General features: G+C 39.1%; 1 protein-coding gene across 1 annotated transcript in view; it reads left to right on the forward strand.

Annotated features, from left to right (window-relative positions):
* Positions 1-804: 804 nt before the first annotated feature.
* The window catches only part of nlrc5 (NLR family, CARD domain containing 5), a 35,965-nt gene continuing 21,652 nt past the window's right edge, over positions 805-15,117 (forward strand). Inside the window, exons 1-10 of the mRNA XM_042496639.1 lie at positions 805-863; positions 1,995-2,344; positions 4,220-4,309; positions 5,718-5,903; positions 6,149-6,303; positions 6,877-7,008; positions 7,544-7,859; positions 9,492-9,975; positions 11,441-11,603; positions 12,322-12,452. Coding sequence (XP_042352573.1) covers positions 2,011-2,344; positions 4,220-4,309; positions 5,718-5,903; positions 6,149-6,303; positions 6,877-7,008; positions 7,544-7,859; positions 9,492-9,975; positions 11,441-11,603; positions 12,322-12,452 — 1,991 coding nt within the window. The 5' untranslated portion in view covers positions 805-863; positions 1,995-2,010. The remainder of the gene's footprint in view (positions 864-1,994; positions 2,345-4,219; positions 4,310-5,717; positions 5,904-6,148; positions 6,304-6,876; positions 7,009-7,543; positions 7,860-9,491; positions 9,976-11,440; positions 11,604-12,321; positions 12,453-15,117) is intronic.

Genomic DNA, 15,117 nt, shown 5'->3' on the forward strand with positions numbered 1-15,117 from the left:
AAAATAGACGATTTTCTTCTTGAAGTGTATTATCAGCTCCATTTTAAGGCTTTGTATGTTACAAAGAAGTAAATGTCATAATTCTTAAAATCTGACGGCTTGCTTTTTTATTAACTGCATTGACTAGTACTATTACTTATTATTATTACTAGTGTTACTATTACTTTCAATACTTCAGTTGATGTAATATCATAAAATCACTTCTGATACTTATGCAAAGTATATCTGATAATTTAAGATGTTTACTCTAGTAATATTCTAATAGGTGACTTTAACTTCTACCAAAGTCATTATCTGGTAAGACATCTGTACCTTTACTTGTGTGTGGCTTTCATGTACTTCATTCACCACTGGTACAGCCAGCACTTGAACATTTGTCTGACATTGCACTTCTGTTCTATTGGTCTAGTTCACATTGAGTTTTGCACTGAGCTGTAATTACTTAATTTTATACTTCCCTTTAAATTATATTAAACCTGATTCGAATGCAGGACACAATTCACACACTTCACCGGGCCACTTACTGGCCCATCTGACTTTGAACACCAGCATTTCTGAGCCTTCTTCACATGCTTGCCTTTATATACCCCGGATTCACGCTGTAGTCTGGCAGCAGACACTGTGCGCTTGTTACATTTGATCATAATGGACCTCTTTCAAGTTAATTAAGCAGTAATGCTGTCTCTCTCTCTCTCTCTCTCTCTCTCTCTCTGCAGCCGGCCATAGTGACTGCCTTGCCGCATTTATTTGAGTGAGCCACTGTGCAAAAACGAAACCAAAACTATATATCCTGCCTTTGGTTTCGTTTTTAAATAATAGACACCCTGGCTGCAGAGAAGTGCAGTCCACGACAACAGTTGTTGGTGAGTGCTTATTTTCTTTCTCATCATTATCTAATTTTGAAACGAATATGAACTACATCGTTCAGTGCAGCCTTGTGTCTCTAAAGATCCCTGCAGAGATAAGACTGGCACACTGCGTTTTCGTCACCTTAAATGAACTCGGCTGGAGGGTATCAGGAGTAACAGCAAACTGTCTGTCCTCGTGGGGGTTTCCTGCGAAACTTAATTTACACTGAAGACATTAAACTTAATGGCCGTTAAACAGGAATAATTTACAACCCGAACGCTCGAGCTATCTACACAACCCCCCCAAAAAACAAACATGCATTAAAAAGTGCTGCGCAACGGACGCGCAATGTGATAATGTGGATGGACATATGCATAGATAGCGTTATAAATGAAAGCCAACATGTTTCTTAACTCATTAAAGAAGTTAAATATATGTAACCTGTTAATGAACTTCCATAAAAAAGCAACTTTGAATTGAAAAGAGAAGCACTGAAATGACATGACATTGTCTGCTTCTGTGATGATCTGAAAACAACCATAAATGATCTAAAGTGAAACCACTGATATATCCGCATATTTAAAATGCAGGTGCAAATGCATTTATTTTAAAATTTCCGTGGCACATCTGTGTCACTGTTTATGTCCAAGTGTACCTCATTCCTGAACATTTAAATAGTGCTAATGCCCTTGCACCTGGCAGGTGATGGTAAATCTACCCTGTACCTTGTACCTTTTAAGCATCCAAGAAAAAGACTATCAGGATCACAGGCCATGACTTTAATCAACTCAAAACCATAGAGAGACAGACTTTGTGATATCAGATAATATCATGCTTTCCAAAGAATAGAAAACCTATTGTATTGAATTACACCCCTACTTCCCACATTGCCATTGGTAGCTTCTGCCTGATAATGATGTTGGTGGTGGTAATTAGGTTTATAGCCCTTTGAGGTGTAAGTGTGTGAACTGTGTTTGTTTGGATGTTTTTACTAGTTTAAGCCATAATAAAGTAGGTGGCCCCAAATTAGTTTAATTTAATTTTGTTTCTTTTTTTTAACGCAAGTTTCAGCTGTCTTTGAGATGTAGGATTGTGGTACTCTATGTAAGTGTGCTTGTGTTGATGTTTGCTTGTTTGTTTAACAGCCAATGGAGTCTGACCATGGATAAAGAGTTTGACCCTGATGATGAAAATGTGAACGTCGTCTTGGCTCAGGAATCCTCAGAACTGCTTCACATCTTAAGCAGTGAGTCACCAGCAATAATAATGAAGTTGTGCCAAATGATGCCCACTGATGCTAGGGGGAACCTCAACCTGGCCTCCACAAGCTGTTCTGAAGCTGCAGTAGAAGAACAAATCAAAGCCATGTTGGATTACTTAAGGCTGGCCAACGCTGCAGATTGCCGCAACTTCCTTCAGAGCATGTGTATGTTGTGTGAGAACATCCCCATGCGCCTGGAGTCGAGGCTCATGTCAGTGGCTGGATATGCAAGTAGTGAGTATAAAATTATGCTTTATTGACAAGCAATGCTTGTCTTTGACTAAAATGCTTATACTGAGTGTTTACAGTTTACAATGCCAGAGCATCCTTGTACCCCTTTTCCACCAAATTTGGCGTGTGCACACAGGTTTTTAAACATGCATAAACCTGTTAAAAATAGGCTATAGACTGCTTTCCTTTTGCCAGTAGAACAGAGCTGTGTACACGCCTCTGCAGCAGATGAGTATGTGTTTGTGCTCTGTTTGATACACAGACAGGCTGGAGAACAGGTAAACAGTGAAAAGCAGCATGGACAGAGGTCTGTGAAAACTTTATGGTGGTTACTTTTTTTTAGATCTCTTTTTCTTATTTAGTCTCTCTTTCAAACTCAGTGCAGACTAATTTGGATTGATATATGAGGGCTTCTTAGGTGGAGATATACAGTAATTAGTGGCGGTAAATCATTGTATCTTGCCACTTAAGGAGCTGAAATTAGCGCATACACCCGCATGTTGTTTTCCCATCAATGCTGATCAAAGCTGGAGGTGATAGATACCATGTCTAGTGCAGAGTCATTTGACCTGTGTGTAAATGCTGATTGATTGGAGCCAATCCCAGCTGTCATCGGGCGGAAATAAAATTTAGTGTGTATGTTTATTAAAGGATAACTGAACAAGAAGGACAAGTATTACTTTAGATTAAGCAACATACAGTAATTACTCCAGATTTGTATACAAATGGTGTGCCAGTGCTTTATGTACCAATACAAATATGTAGGGTGCTGGGGAGTGGGGGGGTGGGTAGCAACATTTTTTTGGTGTTTTATGTCTTTTCTTTTCCCCCTCTCTACATTCCGACATTTTTTTGGGTCCCTGAAATCAGTGCAGTCTCTTAATTACTTTGTTGTCTTCTCAGCAGTAGTTTGTGAGTCTTGCTGATGAGATCAGATCGCTGGAGAGAAACAGCTGCTACAGAGGCGAGTTAGACCAAAAAGAAGGTTTTTAGGTTTCACTTTTGATGGGCCTAGCGTTCTACCTCTCTGTCTGTGCCAGAATGTGTTTGGTGCTCCGAGAGTGTGGTGCAATGAATAACCAAACGGTATCCATGTTTCAGCAGTGCTCATAATGAACAGTTCAGCTCCAATAATAGAAAAATCTATCTATGTCGGCAGATGTGTTGATTGTTGTGGGCCGCCACAAATAAATAAATGTATGGGAAACCCTGACCTTTGTTCACCCTGACCCTGCAGGTCACACATTGATTGCAGTGTGACCTGCAAGTGCCACCCCTCATTGCCCTTAGTAATTTACCGGTACTGCATTTACACAGTAAACAGTAGTCTTTTTTCCAAAATAAACAAAATAAGAGCCTAATCAGAATAAAATGTATTAATGTAATTTGAACAGAACCAGTTTGTGTGTTCTGTTTACTTTTGGGATATGTAGACTCCATCTGTGCATGGCTGCACATTTGAGTTGAATAAGGTGATTACAACTTTTTACACCTTAAATTGTATGCTACCTACTTTTTCCACAACAAACTTAGTTGTTATTGACTTTTTTTCTGTTGTGATGTATTTGCATATCTATGCAGTAGAATCAGCCTCATTGACAAACCAAAGAGAAAAAGTGAAAGTAAAAGGCAGCTGTGGGGAGAGGCAGCCACAATTGGCATATGTTTAGTAATTCTTATGACTTTTGATCTTGTTGGAAATCCCCGGCATTCCCTTGCATGTTTTTCGGGGTGATTTAAAAACTAAAAGTGACAGACAGTGAACATTTTGCAGCATATGCAAAATTATTGATTACTTCAGTCTTTTGGGATATTTTTAGTATCCCCCTGTGTTTTTTTATTTACAGTATGGTTTGTATGTGTTTTTATTCACCTCAGACGTTGGTGAAAACTCCAGTCCCAGGGTAACGCATGGAATATCATCATTGCCGCCTACAGAACAGCAGCTCATCAAACGCCCGCGGATTGGTAAAACACACACAAAGCTTCAGTATTGTCACATTGCAGCTATAAACTGACCTGGCAAAGGGGCATTCGCTGATTAATGCCAATGGATTTATTAAGAAAACTGGATATAGTGTGGCAGAGTCAGCCATACTGCCAGTATGTCCTACTGGCAATTATAGTGTATATATGAAATTCTTATATGCAAAAGAAGCATCTTCACCAAAGGAAGTGTGTCCTTTAAAAGCTAACATGACATGTAAAAAATGACACAAGGGCATTTTTTTCCTTCTGTAATGTGAAATTTTTAACTTTTGAAGATTTATATTTTTGACCGTCTCACAGAGATGAGAATAACATTTCTTTGTTTACAATTTTCATGTTAAATATATAACAATAAATTATAAATGTCATGAGTTACATAAAAAAAACAAAACAAAACAGGAAGAGTATAGGGATTTTTTTTTTGTATCCAGTTCTCATAATACAGTGGTTTCCAAATGTTCCCATCATGGGGTCCAGATTTTTCCTTAGTCATCAGTTCAAGGTCCACACATTAGATAAATTACCACATATTTAAATTTATTTCACAGAATGCAACACAATGTTGGCTTAGAAATAAACATTGCCAGAATAAACAGACACGGCACTTCAAAATAAAAGCTCTTTTGGACCACTACCCACCAGTTGGGAACCACTGTCATAAAACATCCTACTTAAAGTCTCATTTAGGTTCATCTTTGAACATTTTATCACCTGTAACATACTCTGTCTGGACATAAAGCACTTGCTCTGACACTCTGACACAGAGTTATTAGTAAGTGCCACTTCCTACCAACATCAAGACATGGCTGTAAAAGTCATAGTAAATTTTAACAGCGAAAGTAATGAGATGCTTCCATTCCACAGTAATGTGTTAACTGTGGGGGTAAACCAGGCATCTTAACTATGCTTCTTTTACTGAGTATCATATTACCAGGCTCAACCAGTTCTCATGTTTAATCGTGCTTACCCAAAACTAGTTTACTTTTATGAGCAAGAGCCAAGTCCTTCGGCATGACTGCCAAGCACCTAATTTAGTTTTGTGTGTTGTGTTTTGGATTCCATTAATTCTTTAATATGGCGGACACACGCAGACTTTATGAAAACAAATAATTCAGTTCTCGTACTGTGACTTTTCTAAGTGTTGTATCTTGAATGTTCACATTTGTAAAACAAATTAGTGTGTATGTTTGAATATAATCAGGAATTTGTCTGTTTAAACTGCAGTTAAATATAAAAAAGGAACCATCTGGCTCTGTGGGGTGTAGCATATTTAAAAAACTAGAGGTGCTTATTTGTGCATTGCATCTCCTCAAGAAAAACAATTTCCTCTGCACAACTGCCTTCTACAGAAAAACTATGTTTAATGATTTTTACATTCCACACACAGATTACTGGGAGCAGTACATTGCTGCAGTGATGCGTTTACTGCAAAGGAGGTGGGATCGACTCCGTGTGCACCTGGTAAAGGAGGTCCAGCTGGAGAATGTGTGGGTCAGCCTAAGAATGACGAGCAGGGGCAGGGAAAAACTTGACCAAACCCCTGGATCAGCAGACAAAGGGGGCAGAACACCAGGTCAGCGTGACTTCCTTTTCCTCTCATTGTACATCAAGAATCTGTTGAATTTACTTGAAAATCTTATCTTCAAAAATATAAATATATTAGAATATATTAGATATAATTAAAAATATACTTTGATGTATTACACACAGGTGAAAAAAATGACATCAAAAGAGTAAAAAGGGAAAACAAAATGCACTTGCTCATGCGTAATTTAAATCTGCTTTACATTATTGTAACCTTTTTTTCAACAAACTCAGAGCCTGATGGGGATTACTGGTCTACCGATTCCAGAGTGACTTTGGAGAACTTCCTGCAGGGGTGTGCAGGGAAGGTGACAGTTCTCGTCGGCCAGGCTGGGTCAGGAAAAACTTTGCTGATGTCTTGTTTAGGAAAACAGTGGGCACATGGACTAGTAAGTTTCCTGTTTTCCTTACCACTGAGTCACTTTTTAAAAATAAGTAGTTGCGTCGTTATCAGGGATGCCCTGTGTCAATGTGGTTGATGTCATATTATTAATAATATAATATAAGCAAATCATACAAGTTTTAAACTTCTTCAATCAACTGGGATCTACACATTTTTATTTGTGCAATCAAACTGAGTCAGTTGATACATAAAAAAAAATTGTCACCTGGAAACGCTTTCTGACACACATTATTTTGAGTAAATGAACTGTGGACCAGAACAAACAAAAACTTAACAGCTGCCAGTTCCACCTAAAGGGGATCCCCACCAATTTACACATCTGTGTCGGTTTACTTGTCTTGAGTAGTACATGTGAACAAAGTTGTATTAATCTTTTTTGTGGATCCAGAGGGAGCTGTGTGAAATCTGAAAACGTCTTTTTCTCTGAGAAATATTGGTATTTGCTTGATCCTTTGTTCAGTTTTCAGTGACCATGTGGGCCTTCATGGTCATACTCTGCGAGTGAAGCCTCTTGTTCTTGATTAACTGTTGTTATTGACTCTATTTTTGTAACAACCAGGGCCCTATTCCTTCATCATACCTGTTTGTCCTGCTGGAGTTTCGTCAGCTCAACGTACTATCCCAGCCTCTCTCCCTGTCTGAGCTGTTATTCCGACACTGCCTCCATCCGAAAGGGGGCAACGAAGAAAAGGTATGCAGGTAGCGGTACTAGAACAGTACGATCATAAATCAGGACTTTCTTGATGTTAAATTTATCTCATTTTTGTCCATAAGTAGCACAGTCAGAGGACTTGTGTGGAGAGACTTTAGAGAGAGGTTTGATTACATTGCCACACAACGTTAGGGATGGGTATCGGTAGCGGCACAACAATCAACGTCATAGCCTACGTCATCCCCTGATGCCGACAGCTTCGTCATCATGCGGGGCAGATTGCAAGATATGTTAGAATCAGGTTAGAATGAATTGGAGTTACACAATTTATGTCAGGAAGACTGATAAGACCACCATTTGTCATGGAGCTTATCTGTACTTAAGTACAGACCGAATCACGTACCAGTACCGATCAATACCGGTTCTTGATACCCATCCCTACAACAGGTCCAGTCAAAGACTGTATTTTAAACCATTTTACAGGTTCCTGGGAATCTTTTTTTAACTAACTAAGTGAACTAACACATGTCTGGTGTTATTCTTTAATTTCTCATATATTCTGTGTCCTGAGCAGAGAGCCATTGTGGATTACCTCCTTTCAAATCCTGAGCAAAGCTGTTGGGTGCTGGATGGCTATGATGAGTTTCACAGCAAAGTCCCCACACAAGATGTGAAGAGAGAACTTTTGGACCCAGAAAAGCAAATGCCTGTTGCAGACCTCATCTCAGGGCTGTTAAATCGTCAGCTTCTTCCAGGATGTACTGTGGTGGTCACCTGTCGTACACGTCATGCCAGCGATTTGGAAGGTGTATCAGATAAAGTTGGGCAGCTGCTGGGGTGGGACAGCTATGCCATCAAGGAGTATGTGGAAAACTTCTTTCGACTAAAAGGTGAAGCATGCATCCTTTAATGTTTACATTGTCATAATTGTTATTATGTTTGGGTGAGAGAGGGTGGCAACAAGAGAAGGGCCCAAAAGCAGACAGGAAGATTTAATTGGTTAATTGATGAAATATACCTAACAGGCAGGTAAACAAATGAAGGCAGACTTGACCAAACTGGGAAGGCAGTGGGTCAGGCAGGCCAGAATTAGCAGTTAATTGACAGACAGGTAACAGAAACTTGATGGAAATGACCAAAAACCACACTGCAATTTTGATGATTTTACAGATGAAGAAAGGATTTGGGGTGGTATAAAGAGAATAGCTGATGAGGTGGATGGGGAAGGTTAAACAGAGCAGCAGAGCAGATGAGGGAATAGATGAGTAGATGGGTAGTGTTTTAGGGGTTTGGGGAAAGGAAGGAAAGTCCAAGGGCACCAGGTGGATGGATGGAAAATGGCAGGTGAAGGTCAGTTATTTTTGCAGGGTGGGGGATTTAGAGCCAATCTTAGCTGACATTGGGTTGGGTAAGGTCGTGAGTTATTCACAGGGTGGACACTTGATACAAACAAGCACTTGTGCTCACATTTACACCTACGAGCAATTTAGGGTCACCAATTAGACTAACCTGCATGCCTTGGAAAACTGAAGGACCAAGGGGTACTTGTAAGGTGACAGTGCTAACCACTGTGTCACTGCGCAGGCCTTAGTTTGACAGACTGTAGCTCAATAATATGATTTTGGAGCTGTATACTTGGTTTTTGTTATTTGGGTCACTTGGTTTGTGTTAAGCAGTTATTTTTGCATTGAAGAAAATTGCTTATTTATAGCATTCCCTGTAGCAGTCCCTTCAATACATAGTTGAATTAAACTCCACAAACTTGACTTATCATTTGGAGTGCTAAATTACGTATACTGTAGAAATAGTTTCAAAATGTATGATGTTGCTTTCCAAAGTTTGAAAAAATATAAAAATATTCTCTGCTGTTCAGATCCTTGACTCCTGGTTCACTGCTAATGTACATGAAGCTACATGCAAACATCAGGGAAACATGTAATCTTTGTTGCTAATGTTGTAAATTTCTCCCCAATTTTGGATCATATTCCTGCTGGAACATGTCTGCTTGTGTTTATAAACTTTTATTGGTAAATTTTCACAGTAGAAATTGCCTGGTTGAAATGGCGGTGCAGAGACAATGAAATACTGAAGACCCAATATAGGTGTTCCAGCACAGACAGTATGAGGAAAATAATATATATATATATATATATTTACCATTAAAGCATGTAAACACATTTTAGTAGAAACCTTGAAAGTATGAACCTGAAAACGAGCATTATAGGTCCCCTTTAAAGCTAGTTTTGAAACAATTAATGTTGGCTGAAATTATATGTTGCACTTTCCTCATGCATGTTTTGAGATTGATCTTGCATTCCCGTACACGTGTTTTGAGTTATTTCGAGTTATTCTAGCTGCTCAACTTGAAGTCAGGCAGAGTCATAAAGCTTTCAGTCAAGCCCACTGTGAATACGCCCTCACAGTCATACAAGAGGTCAGATCAGACGAGTAAGTGAAAACACCTGTGTGGGTTAAACTTTAATTTCTATGGTCTTAAACTAATTTATGTCTCAACTGCAAAGGTCACTCAGCAAACAAAGCTCTTGGGGAGCAGGCAGCAGATCTCCTTCTTTCTAGTCAACACCTACTCGCCATGTCATCCCTCCCTGCCCTCTGCAACATCTGTTGCATCTGTCTGGAGCATTTGCTGCTAGTAGGCGGAGACCCAGGAAGGACGCAAATAACTGAAGAAAGAGGAGGTGAGACAAAGAGAAAAGTGAGAAGAAAAGAAGAAAAAGAAGCACAGATTCCAGAGGAAGGAAGAGGGGAAGATGGCGATAGAGGAGCGAGTTACGTACACAGGGGAGATCAAGGAGTAAGAAGAGGAGGAGGTGAGGACATAATGATGGACGGGACAAATGGTAGAGCCCAGCTGCCTCCAACACAAGCCCAGATTCCCTCCACGCTCACCCAGGTCTACCTCACCGTTCTTGGTGCCTTTCTGAGCCGTGATCCGGATAGAAGAGGAGGCAATGACGAGCCAGTGACTATGAGACTTCCAGAGAGGTGAGGGCTGAGTAAAACACTAAACAAAGTAACACATTTAACACTGCTGACACACCAACAAACGTATATACAATTTCAAAAATTTCATTGACGGGGTGAATTAAGAGGTTCATTCCTTGCTATTTTAGTTTTAAGCATTTTACATTACATGGGGGGAGAAGTGATCCAGAAAAAAATCCCTAGAAATATCTACAATTCTTTTAAAAATGACAAAAAGATTGTGCAGAGGGTATTGCTTATTATGAACATGGTTGCACATATATGTTGTGCACAACATAAAAATATTTCCATAGAATGTTGTTTAAAAACCCACAAGTGCAATGTCTTCACTTTAACAATAACGCCTAATTTAAGGAATAGTTTAAAACTTTTTGGAGTTGTATAAGGTGCTTGACCATAGGCTGAGTCTAACATGAAAGCCAAGCAATGTATTGCTGTGGTTGGGGTTCTGCAAAAAAATGTATTTTAACCACCAAAAAAAGTCAGTTTATTTGTTGTCTATATTTATAGCATTTTCAGTAACCTTGCCAGAGTTGGTGATTTCCCACGGCATACAGAAGCTCTTATACTGCTCTCTTTAAAACCAGACTCCATAGAGAAAAACAGTGATTTTAATATTGTTGAACACAGGAGCTGCTGGTCTGATGCTGCTTCAATCAGTTATTTAGTTAATTAGTGAGAAAGTCACACAATAATACAAACAAATTAATCCACTGAAACCACAGCAAATTGGTTTGATTTATTTCAAAAACACTGGGAGAAGGCAACAAGCTACTTGACAAAACATGGCCCAAAAATTAGCAGGGAAATTAAAAAAAAAAAAGTAAAAAAAAAAAACCCAACCCAACCCAAAAACAAAACAAAACAAAACAAAACAAAAAAAACCCCAAGAGTGCTGAATATGATTTTAAAATACATATATTTTTTCTGTTACATAATTTGAGATGTAAAATTATAGTAAACATAAATATAGATTTATTAACATGAAACATTGAAATATTTTTCTAATTTTAAGGTCATTCTCTTGTCTACTTCTTTAAATTTCTTGAAATTTATGTGACATTGCCCCATGTTTTGTCAAAGAAGTCAAACCTTTCTGCTCAGGTTTCAAAGAGTTAACTGATCAATGCATCTGGTGACCAGCAGTTCTTGTGTTCACCAAGCCAAAATTAGATTGTTTTAGGTGGCTAAAATATTTTTGCTGCTGACCTCCATCCACAGCAGTACATTGTTTAACTTCCATGTCGCTCCTCCTGCCTGCTATTCCAAGCTCGGGGTGTACCTACAAACATCTACACAGACTGTAAAAAAACATGCCATACAGCCCCATTAAAAAAAAAAAAAATCCATACTATCCCTTTATTTTTTCCCCAGTTTTAACTTTAACATAATTGATTATATAATGCACCAGTGCAGCAAATGTTTGTTGTGTCATTATTATCTTTTTTTCCGTCTCTTTGTGCAGTATCACGTGCACGTTGACAGCTCTGAGTCGGTATCGATCTGAGTTGTGTGAGCTCAGTCAGCTGGCCTGGGAAGGCTTAGAGAACAGCAAGATCCTCTTCACAGAAGAAGACATCTCTCAGGATGTTTTGGAGTTTTCCATTAGAACGGGGCTTTTCTCGCAGGTCAGACTTGACTGTAGAGTATGTGGTGAATGTTGTCTACATATCTGGGGACATGTAGGGTGTCTGAAACTAGAGGGCAGTGTTAGTTTCGGAGGGGGGAGGGATATATGTGGTTTGTATGCATGTGAGCGACTGTTGGTGGTGTTGTGCAAGTTCCCACTTCATCAGAGCTGGCTCAAAGTTTTCTCAGTTCACAGTCCCAAAAAATGAACCAGTTTATGCTCATTTCCTCCCGTTTTTGTTTTCTTTTTATATGAGCTGCTCTGAGCTATTTTCATTGAGTAGAACCCCTTCCCTACATCCCCAGCCCCAGTCATTCCTGCTGCCCACTCAAAATACATGAAATTGTGTATATTACAATAAAGTCAAAGAGATTACTTTTAAAAGACAAGAAAAAAACAATGTGAGTGCATGTTTTACCATTTAAACAATCCATCATACTTTGCTGAAAGTGGAAAAAAAGGAAAGATGTACTGTAAACTAAATAATACAGCAAATGAAAAACATTACATGTAAAATTCCTATGCTTAAGGAAAATACTAAAAAACAGTTACAAGAAAATTACCTGAAAATAAGCAAAAAAGGAATATAAAAAACCCCCAAAACATGTCCCAAAAAATGGCAGAAACAAGAAAAACAATAAAGGGATGAAAATTATTTAAAAATATTTATGTTTGACTGTTAATAAATAATACTTTTGTCCATATCTTCCTGTCAGGTGGACCTCAGACGTGAGGATGGGATGCTTGTCAGCTGTTACTGCTTCATTCATCTGACATTACAGGAGTTTTTGGCTGCGCTCAGAATCATGACCAGTACTGATGTTAGTGACGCACAGCTCAAAAAAAGGTAAGGAACCGAATTCAAAAAAGCCAAACTGGAAAGAACATGGTTATATTTTTCAAGGCAACTGCAAGCTTCCTCTACAGAGCTATTGATCAAGCGGCCTTTCTAAATGCAAAACTTTGGACACTATTCAAAAGTCTTGTATGTAACATTCAGAGCATTAATATAGCAGTAAACCTCGTAATTTGAGCTTCTCTGTTATTTGTTGGGGTGAGCAGTAGTGAGTGTGTGCCGCATTTGCTAACGCCAATTTGCACTGCGCTCATTCTGCAGTCATATCAAGAGGGTGTCCCCACAAAAGTCTTGCACCCACAGAACGGATCCCCTCGATTTTTCACTGTTAGCTCCATTAGCACTGTAGCTGCTGTTGACGCTGTTTATGGAGTTAGCATCACCAGCTGCTAGCCGTGGGCCCCTGTGTTGAGAACCGTGTGCAGACACCTCACACCAAGGTGACAATCAACTTGCTTTGCTTGGGGGCCACTTTTGCAAAATTACAGGAGGCCAGGGGCCAATTGTCAGCAGTGTCATGCATGTTTCAGGATGCTAGGACATTTCTAGGATTTTAGGGCATTCCTAGGATTTTGGGACGTTTCTAGGATTTAGGACTGTTTTATGCACTCTGGCACCTTATGTTCAGGATACTAAAAGTACAAAAACAATTCCCAGAGTGAGTCACTTTATTTTTATTGTAATTGCCACCTGACACCCTGCAGATTTGGCCTGTGGTCCGTTAGTTGAGTATTACTATCAGACACTCTAAATTTCACTTAGAGCCCCTTTAATGACAGTCGCAGTAAGTTGCTCAATGTACCTGCATCTGTGCATGGAATTAATAATAATTACAATTAACCACAACTTTTGTTTTTTCATTGTACAACACTTTTAGTTTGCTCTGCATTTTCTTCAAATATTTAGTTTGTGCCTGTTGAAAGAGTCACCAGATTATCAGCTGAGCATAGAGTGGAAATGCATGTATATTTACTTTGTAACATGTACTCTATGACCTGATTTCAAAATATTCTGAATACCAACACCTAGCTTTGTACTTTCTCAGTTGATTGATACTGTTAACACCTTTCCACCCACTATCAGGTCAGGTAAAAGCCAACTGTGTGCTGTGTCACCAAACTAAAACTCTGCAATCTAAGCTTTAAAATGTATTTTGTTTGTAGAAATTCCTGACAATTATGCTATTCAAGAATTAAACAATCTTGGGAGGTGACATCTAAACTAAATACAAATTTCACCTTAACCATCAATGTGCTTGACGTACTTCTGGATTTTCTTAGTAACAGCACAGGGTTCAGAGAACTATAGGATTTCAGCATATAAGGTGACACTCTCCCAGGAACATACCAGGAATAACCTCGCTGTGGAACTAGATGAGTCGTGTAAGTTGAGTACAACGTGAGATGTCCTTACTCCCTAGAAGGAGGCCTGAAATTCACTGATGCAGGCATAAAGCGGATGGTCCAATCACAGTAGGGGAGGGTCAGGCAGCCAGCAGAAGTGGAAAGCACTGACACAGCAGACGTCAAGCAGCAGGAGGTGACTCCGGTCACCCTATAAAAGCCATCTTGTGATGCTCCATGTTTACCCACAGTACTCTCTGTGCTCAGAAACTGTGGTGTGATCAGTAACTAAATGGTGTTCCAATAGTGTTCCTAATGAACGGTCCGGCTCTGTTTTAATTGTGGTGGGTCACCACAAATAAATGAATGTGTGGGAAACCATGGCCACATACCAGACAACATCTTGCAATGTTGCTGCAACATTAAATCAGTGTTTATGTTGCAGTGTAACTCATGACATGAGAGAAGAGATTTTCACGATTTATTCAGTATGCCGAAAATTGGTTCAGTTGAGGGAATGATTAATTGAATCTGGGATGTGGCAGTCTGCAACTTAAAATGATTGTGGGCCAGGGGTGTAAAGAAGGGGCGCAAACAGCCCGTTACTTACGTCCCACCCCCCTACTTTTAGCACCCTTGCTTGGATCACACCCACCTTTGCACTCAGTCATCGTGATCACAATAACACACCAGTGAAGTATTTTGAATGCATCTAGAAAACCATACTGGATGCATTCAAAATATAAACACCTGGAAAAGTACTTAAACCAGCTTCAGTAAATTCACGCTACATTAAGTGTCTACAAGGCCAAGGCCATATTACGCAAAGAAACGGTCAGCAAGTCTTACTGACTTACTTGAAATATGTTCTTTATTTGATAAACATTTATCTGCACTTTTTTTTTTAACTGCAAAAGGGTGTTGTTTTGACATTTCATGTTTACTCCTCTTGATTCGTTTGTATAACTAAACCAAACTTAAACTAAACTAAACTAAATTAAACTAAACTGCATTAACAGGTGCTGTACCAGAACTAAAATGCAACAATGTATAATTTCTTTCCCTTCTCTGGACCAAATTGCAGATGTGAAAGTGCCCAAAGACTTCTTTTTATAACATCCATAAAAACAATAAACCCCCCTCAGAGTTTGCAGCTCGTAGTAAAATGTGTCCATGGTTTTGCTCCTGTTAACAAACAAGCATAATAAAAACAATTAGTATTTATCTCATGCCAAAATATGCCATGTGGGAATGATTTTTTTTTAAAAATTTTTCTGCTTTCTGCATCATGTGAGTTATCCTCTTATCCGGCT

The sequence above is a fragment of the Plectropomus leopardus genome, chromosome 11 (assembly GCF_008729295.1).
Source record: "Plectropomus leopardus isolate mb chromosome 11, YSFRI_Pleo_2.0, whole genome shotgun sequence".
Lineage (NCBI taxonomy): Eukaryota > Metazoa > Chordata > Actinopteri > Perciformes > Serranidae > Plectropomus > Plectropomus leopardus.